Raw genomic sequence first — 13,116 nt, forward strand, 5'->3', positions numbered from 1 at the left:
CCAGTTCACCAGTACTTTTAGTTTTTTGACTTTTCAGCTGCTCTTTATCAAGTGTGTTTTATTCATATAAACATCTGCCTGTGACTATTGATAAATAGCTTCCTCCTGCACGTGTCTGATATTTTGGTTATGAAATGGCAGTTTATGGCGACAAGGCAGCCGTGTCTCGACAGTGTTATCATTTGGGAATGGAAAGAACACGGACCCTGCCGGTTCTAGAGTGCAACGCAGAAGCCCAACCTTGTTTCTTGCTAAGAAATGTCTCCTTTGTGCCTGTTTCTGGCAGAAGCTGGGCTGGGGGATCACAGCACATGGCTGCCACAACCTGTGTTTAATGTGGTGACACTAATGAATTCCGAGAATTAGTCTTCAGCCAGGAAAGTATGATAGAAGGTACTAGAATTTCACATTAGGTAAGGGATTGATTTCCTTCAAAGGTGGAATTTGCTTCCATTTTCTTCTGGTGGACTTTTCTGTCCTGTTCAAACCACCTACTATGGCCTTCTAAATCCAGGGTAAATCCAGGCAATCTATCTCATGGTAGTTTTACATTTTTAATTTTCTTATTTTGTTTTGTCTCTTGGCATAGAGAGAACCACACCTAGACCCAGACTTTAAAAAATGATTTAAAAACACCTGGGAATGAAAGAGCTACTTAAGACTTTTGGAAGAAAGTAGTATCCTTAAATTGAATCCTTGTTTACTTTTTCCCTGAGTAAAAGACTCTGGAAAGAGCTGAACTTAAGGAATGTATTTCCCCAGCTTGAGACACTGACTTCTACAGAAACAACAGCCTACAGGTATCTCAAATGTGCTGCTGACAACCCGACGCTCTGGGTGTTTCCCGAGTCAGCTGAGAGGAGGACTCTGCTGCCCATTCCGAGGGCTTCATACTGATTTCTCCCAGCTGTGCTTCCAAGGATGCCATTTGCAGGGCCCTGGTTCCACTGATACAAGAAAGAGTCTGGGGCCAAGTAAGTTTGGACATGTGGGCTTAAACAAAATCAAGCTGTTTTCTTTATCCCAGAAGTTCTGAGAACATTTCATATGTTCAGGTGCATTATAAAACACCAGACTTACTTGGTTAGAGAATCACCAGTGTTTCCCAGACCTTTCTGACCAGTACACTGATTCCACTTTTCAGTGGAATGTCTTACGTGTTTCACCCAACTCACCCCGTGTTGGCTGGCCCCCACTCCCCATATAGAGGTCAACATTCTCTGCATTCTCTTATAAAAGCTCTCACTCCTGGGGTGCCTGGGTGACTCAGTTGAGCATCTGACTTTGGCTTGGGTCATGATCTGGTGGCTTGTGGGTTCAAGCCCCACATCAGGCTCTGTGCTGACAGCTAGCTCAGAGCCTGGAGCCTGCTTCAGATTCTGTGTCTCCTTCTGTCTCTCTCTGCCCCTCCCCTGCTTGTGTTCTCGTTTTCTCTCTCTCTCTCTCTCTCTCTCAGAAATAAATAAATATTAAAAACTCTCACTCCCTGGCTGGGAGAAAATATTCTGCATCTTGCATTTGCAATTTCCGGTTTAAAAAGCCATCCTGAAATGAGTAAGCATATTATAACTCCTTAGTTTTCAATGTTTATTCTTCCCAAGTCAGGTTGGAGGATTCTATCATGTTTTCCGAAATGACGTGGAGGCTTTCAGGTGTTCTTACAGATTCCAGTAGTCGATTCTATCTTAATCCACTAAATCCCTGCCTGGAAGGAGAGTAAGACAGAAATGAAGAGCTGACAGAAGTAAATGGTATGAGTTTGGAGTCTCAGGCAATAAAGAATATACCCTAGTTAAAATTGGGAAAGGGACTAAAACGAAGAATTGTTCTTGGGCTTTCAAAGGAGGAAGTTTAAGGAGCACGGGGGAATGTTCTGGTGGCCTTCTGAGTTCCTGGCTACACAGCTTGCCCATTCTGGCTTCTTGCACTGCCCATCCAGTGTTTTGAAATATCTTCTACATTTTCTCCACCAATTGAGTTGAATTTCATTCCAGATTTCCTCCCAAACCTGGCTCACTTCTTACATCCCCCACTAAGGCTTCCCTGACAGAAATTCCCTGTCCCGCCTACTGTTCTGTATGGCTGCATTTGTGCCATTTAAAATATAGTACAGAGGGGGGAAAGACTATCCCATCTGAGTCAGAGAATTAGCCTTATCTCTGTAGGACTTGAACTTCCTCACCTCTTGCAAAAAGGGATTAGAATAGACAATCTCAGTCCCTTAGCTTCAAAATCCTATGCTTTTGTGTGATTATTTCTCATTCTGCATATAGAAACAAACACTGGCCTTTGCTGTTTCCTATATTTCTCTTGTCCTTCCATTTTTCCAATTAGATTGTAGATCCTCAAGGAAAAGGGTCGTAATTCTTTGTGAATTAATTTATTTTGACTAATTCTGGCTGTGTAATAAATGTTTGCTGAACAAGTGAAATTATATGATTCCAATGACCTCGAGTTTAGTAATGCATGACTTTCAGCCCTATCTGCTCCTAAGGTAGTACTGTCCTCGGTTATCAGTAAAATAATAATTCCATTTCGGTCTGGCTGTTTGCTCCCCATGAGAAAAAAGTATGCAAAAGTGTTTTAGAATAAGGCTATACCCTCAAGGTCTTTATGCCCTTCGCCTAAAAATCCTCCAGTGCAGCTGGGTATGCCACAACTCTGCTTAGCATTCTTCCCATATATACGCATTTTCAGTTTTGCTGATCCAATGAGATGACATTCAGCCCACTCGGGTCTTACTGAGAGAACGAACAAATTCTTCTGCTCATTGCTTCCAGAGAGTAGAATGCCTACTATCTTCATTTTGGGGATCTTCAAGAGACAACAGATCCACTTGTTAGTTTCTTCCCTGTTTGATTATCTCGCTTCATTATTTACTTACCGTTTCTCTTACTCCCTCTGTGATATAAAGAGAGCTCATCTCCAAAATACCGAATGATCTAGCAACCTTGGGGGCAACCTTTCTCCCCCACTGGATGCCAAAGTTATGAAATAAGCTATAGCACCTTTAGTTACATTCCCAGACTCCAGCAGAGACCTATTTTCATAAAACTGGAGTATGGGTTTCTTAGCTTCTCTCAAACACTATCCAAAGAGCTTTCATTATTGAAGCACCAGAAGGACCTTGTTTCTAGGCCTCATGTGGAACACTGTCTCAAGGCACCGACCTGAGGAAGAAGGAAAAGTCGGTTCCATCCCACTTTCCCATTCACGTGCTATGAATTTTCTATTAATGAATGTGACACCCACCTTCATTCGCAGTCCTGAGTTTACCCATTTGAAGTGTTGGCACTAGTCCATAAACAGTTGAGGGTTGCCCTAGTACTTTTGTTCAGTGCAGGAAAGATGTAGTGTGACCTGTCCCAGATCACTGGGCAGGCTTGATTCTTGGACTCCTGTACTACCCAAGCCCTCCAAGGCTCTGGGGGGGAGGGGGTGTGTGTGAAGCCTCAGTGTCCATCTGCAGCAGGAACTCACAGCGGACATAGACTGTATTTTAGGAGATTTCATCTACAGACCCTCAAGCCAGGAAGACAGGGCCCCTACACCTGCACTACTGACCCTATAACTACCAGGAGGTTCCTTATTTTCCAGGTGCTTAGGGAAACAAATTTATTTTCCTTTGGTAGTCAACTGTACATTTACAGATGAATATACCTGGAATCCAGGGAAGATTGCTAATATAAAAACATGATCATAGTATTTTTTAAGGATGTGCACTGATTTTTTTTCTCTTTTTGGTAAGAGAACTACTAGATTATACCAAAGTCCCCTGAACCCATAAGAGTCAAATGATTGATTTCTTCCCATGGCAAGGCAGAGGTGGTATTTATAATTCTGCAGGCAACAGATTGAAGATAATCTAGATTCTTCTGGCATTTCTAACTGAAAGCTCTGGTTCCAATAGATAGGAAATCCCTTGAATCAGTTCTAAAACTGACTTTTTGGGAAATTAACTGAATATCTTTTCAGGACTAGGAGGTGAGGGATCAGAAAGTGGTTTGAAATGTAAAGTGAAAAGATTAAAGCCATTTTGTAAATCCAACAGTTAAGGATTGTTTTAAGAACTCTGCTTAAATGTTTTGAAAAGACGCTCAAGGTGAAGCTGATTATTCTTACTCTTTGTGAGTACATTTCATTATTTAAAATATTATGTGTTTTAGATGTTGCTGTCCCATCAGTATTGAGAAAACTGGAAACGTTTGTTTCGCACAGTAGCCCGAATGGCTTTTAGAATTTATCCTAAGCTTCCAAAGTGAGCTAAAAACTGATAGCTTAAAAGGGCAGTTGTTGACATTTCTTTCTCCTATCAGGGACACCAACTCAGAGTGAAAATACAATGGTAGTTGGAGGGGTATTCATCAGATTCAATTTCACTAGAAAATTTCATTGTATCAGAATCATCTTTGATAACATAGGGCATGCAGCAAAACGTACTAAATCATTGTTTTCTTTGAAAAGGGCATTTGAATCTGAAACAAAAAAGTGGTTATACCAGTGTGGTTTTAACCAATTAACCACAAAGGAGTTTAAATGCAACCCAAGTTTTACTATTTGCAATGGACTTTTTGTTCCCTGTTTGTGTAATTCCCTTCCAGTTCTTCTGAATTATATTGTGGTCCTTTCCTGTTCTGACGTTTTTCTGCTTCTTTAGAAAACATTAGAAATCAAGGTGTCGGACTTTCTCTGTGAAGGTTTCTTGATGATCAGTTTCTTTCCTTGCAAACTCCTGAATGCATTTTCTTTACCATCAAATAGTGGACATTTCACATATTAGAATTTTATTTGGGTGACAGTATATAGTTTTATATGTTTCTAAAATATGTAGACTAAGCTGCCTGACTCCATTGTAAACATTTCTGCAGTGAAAATTCAGACAGAAAATTCAGTCTTATCAGTCCATTTTTTCAGTGTTTTGAGTACTTCAAATTCACTTAATGGCAAAAATTTATTGTGTTTTCAACATAAAATAGACTTCTGATGTACTGATTAATTCGACTAGCAGAGAATTATTATTCGTTTTTACCCCCTGGTACGTATGAATAAAGAAAGAGCTGTGTAAAGTTAGTGATCAGGTTTTATAAATGAGCTTTTTTGCCTCCTTTCTCTCATATTCACAGAGGAACCAGGTATCTAAATTGTACTTTGGATTGTTGTTGATTTTTGCAAACAGGTGTCTTATTAAGGATTTTGAAAAGCGGCCTTCCGTCACACATCTCCTCGACCACCCATTTATTAAAGAAGCCCACGGGAAGGTTTTATTTCTGCAAAAACAGCTGGCCAAGGTCCTCCAAGACCAGAAGCATCTAAACCCTGTTGTTAAAACTAGGTATGGTATTCATCCTCTTCATGTCTTCCTACTCCTCTCTCTGGTTATTTATAAGAATGGTGTCTCATGTGTTTTGATTTGCTCGGCATTAGTACTGGTAATTATCACATCCTGCATTTTTGAGAGTTTCATTTACATGACATTAAGTACTCTACACTCAGTGGATGAGATCAGGAGAGCTTTAGAAACAAGTTGTCCATTCGTGCTCTTATGGCTATCGTCTCTCAACGGTGCCCTTGTGTTCTAGTTAAACGCCACACACCTATGTGTTTATATTTAATATAAATGTGAATTTTTAAAACCAATAGAGGTAGCTGTATGGAAGCAGCCATTGCTGAGATTGTGTGAGAAATCAGTACTTGGCCGTTGCTGATTGGAAAGCAGAAATGTTGGCTGTAAAGCGATTTTGGAAAGATTACAGGTTAAACACTGGAGGATTTTTCTCTAATGTGCTCGGAGACCCTATTCTTTAGTTAAAGACTCCTTAGGGACAATTTAGTATTTTTAAATGATTTTTTCCCCCATAGGTGATGTCTGTGCTCTCCAGAACAAGTGATTCTCCCTCCCTGCCCTCCTTTTCCAAAGCGTAGATTTTAAGAAATAAACGTTTGTTTTCAGGGACAGTTGCATCAAATGGCATTCCGTGGTGGTCTCTAAGAAATAGATCTTTGGTTTCTGTCCAGAGGGTGGCAGAATTTCTCTTTAACAGAATTTTTAAAAATGCAAATAAGTCTGCTTCCCAGCTCAGCAATTATTTGGTTTTTGTAGAACTGGCCAGGATGTAGATAAGCTCTAATCCATTATTAGTAAGAGAACATTCAGAGGACTGGAGGTGAAGAAAATAAAATAGTGGTCACACTTTCTGGAAATATTCATGTATTCTGCAGAACACTGTTTACAAATCAAAAAGCATCTGAACCCTTAGAACTGGAGGCATGGTTTCAAGGTGACTATGTCTTGCTGATTTTCCCTTCCACCAGCCAGCAAGTTCCCTTTTGGAGAGCTCAAAACACATTTTTCCTACTCTTTCTGTCCCCTTTTCCACTGTCATTTGTGTTTCTATGGCTTGCCTACAGGGTAGAGAAATTCTTGTGACTTGGTGCTTTTTTGAAGCAGTAGGAACTTGCATTTAAGCCCCAGGGAACTAAATCCCTTTTCTTTCCCTGCTTTTGTTCCTATAAATCAGCCACTGCCCCCAAACCACCCACTTCTTTGCACCACACACAGCACTAGCACCAAAAATGAAGATGAAATCAAATCAAAGCAAATAGACCAAGCAAAAAAAACAAACCCAGCACTTAAATGCTCTAAGTTGAATCAGGCCTTTCCTCCTTTTCTCTGTTTGAAATCTACTGCAGAACAATTTCTAAGACTTAGGTTGCAAAGTTATTCAGCTTTTCACATTGGCCTGACTGTGTCTGCCCAGACGTATGTTCTCTTTTTAAAGACTTTCCTTCTTTTACCAAGAAAATCAGACTCCAGTCGCTCTCACCCGCTTCCTCTAATTTCTCTCGATCTTTGTTAACTTCTTTGCTATCAAAAGTCTCAGATGGTAGCAAAGTCTTCTCACAGCGTCTTTAGTTTCACTCAGGAGTTTGTATTTCCTTGAAAGTTATTAAAAAAAAAAAAAAAACCCATAATCACAGATGCCTGGATGGCTCTGTCAGTAGAGTGTGTGACTCTTGATCTCTAGGTTGTGAGTTTGAGCCCCACCTTGGGTGTGGAGATTACTTTAAAAAGAAGTAAATAAATAAAACAACAACAACAACAACAAGCCCACAACCTCACAAAAGAATCAAAACTTTAAACAGCACCTTCTTTATTAAGAGGTAGGAAAATTAATTCTGAAGGGAACACAATGCTTGTAATTGACACTTAACCTACCACCTTTCTCACGCTGTTACTTCCTTTTAGCAACTGGCAGGGCTTGGCTTCCGAGGTGTTTTTCAAGCCCACCCAGAAAAACTCTCAAATATCATTTGATGCTGGTAATTCAGTGTATTTAAAGTTGTGAGTTTACAAAATAAGGTGGGGGAAACAAAGAAAATTTGAGGTGAGTACATAGATGAGTGAGACAGATACCCAGTTTATCCCTCTTCTTCACAGTTATAGTCACCCGGCAGGCAGTACAGTATGGTGGTTAAAAGCACTGGGTCTGCCAGGTTCGAATCCCAGCTCAGCCAGTTAGGCACAGGTTATTAAATTGTTCTGTCCCGAGGTTTCTTCATCTATAAAACGGGGGTTCTTTTGAGGGTTAAGTGAGTCAGTGCATAAAAAGAATAGCTCTTACTACAAAATTAACTCTCACAGTGTTAGCAGTAGTAGAAGTCATATACATGGTCTGTTTAATTCAAAGTTCTTCATTTCTGTGCCACACCTCCTCTTGGACTTCTTAATTTGTGCAGATTCATCTGTACTTATCACATGACATCGTGAAAATAAACAGTACTGAGCTACTGAACGTCAAAAATACCAGTTTTATCTCATTTAAAATCTAATTTATTCATTTATTCATTCAGGAGACATTTATATGTGTGCGTGTGTCAGGCCCTCTGCTGAACAGAGGGACTACAAAGGCAAATCAGATACAGTTCCTGATAAAGAGCTAATAGTCCAGTGTGTGAAACAGACAAGAATCAGACGAGAACAGCTCAACATGAAAAGTACCTGGATGTTGAAGTACTTCCTAGAACACCTGGGAAGAAAAGACCCCTGGACCTTTGGAGCATCCTATGGAACAAATAGAGGAGTTGAGGAAAGAGATTATTTTAGATAGAGGGGAATAATGAGCTGTGAGCAGAGGAGTTGAGGAAAGAGGTTATTTTAGATAGAAGGGAATAATGAGCTGTGAGCAGAGGGCAAAGGCACAGAGACTGAGGAGAGCTTAAGGAATCTGGTGAACAATTAGTTAGCATTACTGGAGCCTGGCATGGAACAGGAGGAGGGAGAAGCATGGCAGGCAGAAGGCAGGTTCTGATGGGCTAAGAAGCTTGGATTTGTTCCTTAGTCACTCAAGGACTAAGTCACTAATCCCTGAAGGCTTTCAAGGAGGCTTGTGCTCCAGGAAGATCATTCTAACTGCAGTGTCGAGAATGTAATGGAGCTGGGCAAGGCGGGAGCCAGAGAAATGAGGGAGCAGGTTGTAACAGTTGCAAATAACAGAGGGTATTAAGATGATGGCATTGTCAGGACCTTGTGGTGGATTGGATGAGAGAGATCAGGGAGAGAGAGAGAGAGAAGTGTCACAAGGTCTACCCAAGTTAGGCTGCCTCTCTGCCCTGGTTCAGACTGCAATCAAACAGAAATTGTAAGACACTAGGAGACAGAGACCGGTAAAGAAACTTTCTTCCTCTTCCTGTTCTACCAAATGCAATGCCAAGGACTTACAGATATTATACAAAACTTCCAGCTTTCTGTCCAGGGTAGGATTATGCAGTATTGCAGACGGTCCTGGGTCCCCGAGCTGGACATACTTGTTTAATTTTGAGAGCTAATTCAGAGAAATGAGCCCTAACAGCCTGCAGGGAAAACTAACTGTTCCTGCAAAATCAAGGAATGTTCTATCAACTTCAGTATTTTCTTCAGGGGAGAGAGAAGTTGAAAATTTGAGGGGGAGAAGGCAGGTTTTTAAAGGATTGGGGAAACTTGGACAGAGGAAGGGGAAGATCTGATGTCTAGGGAGACACTGAAAATAAAGAGAGAGAAAGTAATAGAGGAAGCAAGAGGAAGTGGGAACAAAGGCCTAAAAGGAAGACTGGCCTTAGGAGGAACCTCTAGGTTGGGAAAGACACAGAAAGGATTAGATGAAGATATCTAGAAAATTTGAGGGGCAGGGATGGGGGTAAGGAGAGAGAGTCCTATGAGGAAACTCATGTTGAATGCCCTTTATCTTTCAAAAAAAAAAAAAATTAAGGTGGTCTCAAGGTCTCAAAGCAGGCTGTGGACTCCAGGAAAATGTTAGCTCTGAAATAGCCACTAGGAGAAATATGATAAAGGGCTTATTAAAGATGGACATGATCGATTGCTCAATAGCACAGAAAACCCACGAGGAACTTAATAGCATTCTGTTGTTGTGAAGTTTATCTCTGTTTAGGATAATGCTAATTACCTTGGTGCTCAAGACTGGAGACTGTCTTAGATGAACATGATGGGTAGACAAGGGGGCAAGGGAGCTAAGATGAGTAAGAGAGTATCCTTGGGGTCTTTTTGGGATTTGGAAGAAAGCGAAGCTAGAGTAGCTTTTTAACTTTTGAGGTTTAACTTTTGAGGTCTGGTCTAGGTCAGGAGATTGACAGTTACAGTGCAGATGAAGAGCAAATTCAGTGAGTGGATGGTGAGAAAGGGATTGTACAGATTTTGAGAAATAACTGAGAACTAGTCATGACTGAACTTGTGGACATACTTAGTGGCGTTAGAAATAAAAGTTGTTAGTTGACAAGTTGAGGGACCCTGAGATCAGCATGTGGGAAGAATTAACAAAGTGATTGGTGGGAGGTAGGGGGACCAAAGGCTGATACCAAGGGAATGGATAGAGAGAAAGGAGATTGGGGTCAGTTGTTGGAGGAGATGATATACAAAGGATGGTGTGAATTTTAAAAGGGGAAGATTGGTTAGGGAGAAGTATGGTTTGAAATGCAGAGGGGAGCAGGGAGGAGGCCCCTTCCACTACCTTCTCACAGTGAGTGGGTAGAAGGTGGAGCTAGGGCAGGGGCATTATGGGCAGTGGTGCACTTCAGTTCTGTTGAGATCATTAAGTGTTCAAGAACAAGCTAGGAATCATGGGAGCTTATTCACTATAGAGAAGCAACCACACTGTGCATGAAGAAGGGCTTAGATGGTGAGGCCCCATCTCCCCTCTCCTGGATCTAGGCATTCTAGCTGTGAACATTAGCTAGGGGCTACATTTCTTTTCTTTCTTTCTTTCTTTCTTTCTTTCTTTTTTACTTAATTGTCAGGGATGCTTTTAAACAATTTGGCCACGTCCTTTGTATCAGCTTCCATCGCCTTGACCTTCAGAAGGACTCTTCTCCCAAACCAGTTTTATAAATCCCTGAATTCATCAGCAACATCTGGCATGATACGTCATTATTAAAGTTCAGAGAAGTAGACATGAAAACATATTTGTTTGTTTAATTACTTCACAGAAGTTAGTGGGAGAAGAGCAGAGCCACTGTCTGGAATGTGAGTGGAGGCAGGAGTGTGCTGGGTTGCCTGTGCCATGACTCTCTCCTGCCTTCTAACCTCCGGTCGTGGGCTCAACTGCAGGCCTCAGGACAGTTACAAGATCCAGCATGTCTTTCCCCTGTGGGTGGCTTGGGACTCGCTGAAACCACAAATGTTAAGCCCTCAAATGCCAGGGGTCTATTCTAAGTATTATTTGGTAGAGGAATTAAATTGCTGGTTGTTTTCTGCTCTGTTTAATGGATTTTTAGTCTACCCTTGCAATTTGCCTGAGGCTGCTTAAAACAATGACCTCAGCTTTTCTGATTTTCTTTTCAACCTGCAGCAGTGACCCTTAAAAACAGATTTCTCACTGCTTAACTGTCTAGCCCTCCCCAGTGAGCCTTGTTCACTTACTTCCTCTTTTACCTACAAACATGTGTGCACTCACAGACATACTCATCCACATCCACATCCACCATATTACATACACTGATGAGTTCCTGGACTCCTGTGTTAATGAATGACTTCTGAATGATGACTTCATCAAGTGCTGAAGATGTTTGACACATAGGAGGTTAAAGATCTTCCTGTCTTCCTCACAGATATGAAATAAATCCACACCCTGATATAATTAGTATCTGCTGTCTATCTATAGGTCTATAACTGAGTGAATAATATTTAATTTTCTGCTGTTGTCACTGATTCTTGCTGCCTAGAGTAGGTGGGCATATCAAGTTCTGGCTAATAATGATTGATAATAAGTTGCTGGTTTATTGGAATTCTGGTCAAAACCATGCTTAGATGAAAAAACAGGGAGATGATACAGTGATTTCCACCCAAACAATTCTATTTTTTAGTCTGTGTATTGTAATGTTTGCTTGATAGATACAAACTTAAGTTCTAGGTCAAGACAGAGCACATGTAGTTAAAGTTCTTTCGGTGGTATCTCCATTCATATTTGACTCTTAGTAAAATGGTGTCACACCTAGATGGCCTGCCATTCTTTTTCTCATTCTAGGTCCATGATTATGTAGTTAAAGTCAAATAAGTTTCTCTTTCATCATCTCTGTTATCAAAGGGGATATTGAAATGTAAATAATGATTTGGAAGAAATAAAATAGTACTCTTTCTCCAGTTTTGAGTAACATTTTCCTCATTATATGGATGGAATCCTTTGAATGTGGTGAAAAGGGAGTTCCTCTGATCTATTCCAACTTGTCAATTTGTCCCTGAACTCTGTCCCTGGCCATAGAAGCCTTTGTCTTAGAGTTTTGAGGACTACTACCTTTGAGCCTGGACATTTTTTTTTTTAAACTCCTTCTCTACCCCTTTTTTCCTCCACCTTCAACAGATTTTATTTCCTTTTGTATCTGGAATCTAGTGGGAGGTTAGTCATTCTCCATTCCTTCCAATTCTCCTCTTGGATGAAGGAGAGGGCTCTGATCCTGAGTGTGGAAGAGCTAAGCGGAGGTATCCTTCACAGTGGACATGTCACTATGTGACTGTCCAGAATACCACCAGGCATTTCTCAGTGCAGCGTTTAACCTGTTTCACTAGCACATCTCTTGTAATTATTCGACTAAAAAGTTTTATTTCCTTCTCATACTGAGTTTGCCTCAGAGGGCTTCCTAATGCTTTGTTCTTCATCATAGGTGAAGGTGAAGGGAAGAATTCATCCTGCCACACTTTTGTGAGGCTCCTGCGGCCCTGTTTTGACCTACCTGCTTCTACAAGTATAGTTGACAAGAAGAGGCTAAGGGATTAAAGAATCACTTTTGGACAAAATATATGATACTTGTCAATATCTTTCCTAAAGCCAGCAGCTAAAGAAGAAGTCTGTAGCCCAGTGATGAGATATTAAAAAGCACTCTCACATACAAATGATTTTAACCATAATGCAGGCATAGAGATGAAACTATAATGAAGGCAGCAGTACTTCACGGATTTATTCCAAGAGAATAATCCCCCAGTATCTGAATCAGTTTGGTACCCCTTACAGCTTCTTTCTCACTCATGGGCTGTGGCTGAGACGTTCCAAAGTATCCCCCATCCTCTGCCTCATCTGTGCCGGCCTTTGTCTTACAGGAACTCTTAGCTTCTCCCTTTTCCAGCCACTCTTCAGATCCAGTTCTTAATCTCCACCCATTTCCTTGGACTTGATGCTTCAGACCTGCCCTCATTCCTGCCTTACTTGAGCCAGGAATTCTGACACCAATTCTTCCTTTTCCTGATCCCTCCCTGATCCTACTCACCATCCACCATCTCCCACTAACTCCAAACTCCAAGAACCAGCCCCAGCCAGAGCTTTCAGTTTCTTCCTTTTTAACCACCCACCCCCAACTCCATTTGTCTAGGGAGCCAGACTTGGCAGCTAACATACTTAGAGCCTCATAAAAACATGTAAGAATCTAGTGAAAAGCAGTATGGACTTTGCTGGGATTTGAAAATGTCTTTTGAGCTGGGGCACCTGAATAGCTCAGTCAGTTAGGCATCCCACTTCGGCTCAGGTCATGATCTCTTGGCTTGTGAGTTCGAGTTCCAGCCCCGTGTCGGGTTCTGTGCTGACAGCTCAGAGCCTGGAGCCTGCTTCAGATTCTGTGTCTCCCTCTCTCTCTGCCCGT

At 41.2% G+C, this 13,116-nt stretch overlaps 1 protein-coding gene across 1 annotated transcript in view; it reads left to right on the forward strand.

Moving 5' to 3' along the window:
• Positions 1-13,116, forward strand: part of LOC120242836 (myosin-IIIb) — a 208,393-nt gene that overhangs the window by 164,767 nt on the left and 30,510 nt on the right. Inside the window, exon 9 of the mRNA XM_039248793.1 lies at positions 5,177-5,332. Coding sequence (XP_039104724.1) covers positions 5,177-5,332 — 156 coding nt within the window. The remainder of the gene's footprint in view (positions 1-5,176; positions 5,333-13,116) is intronic.

Source organism: Hyaena hyaena, unplaced genomic scaffold (genome assembly GCF_003009895.1).
Source record: "Hyaena hyaena isolate Hyena2069 unplaced genomic scaffold, ASM300989v1 scaffold_317, whole genome shotgun sequence".
Classification (NCBI taxonomy): Eukaryota; Metazoa; Chordata; class Mammalia; order Carnivora; family Hyaenidae; genus Hyaena; species Hyaena hyaena.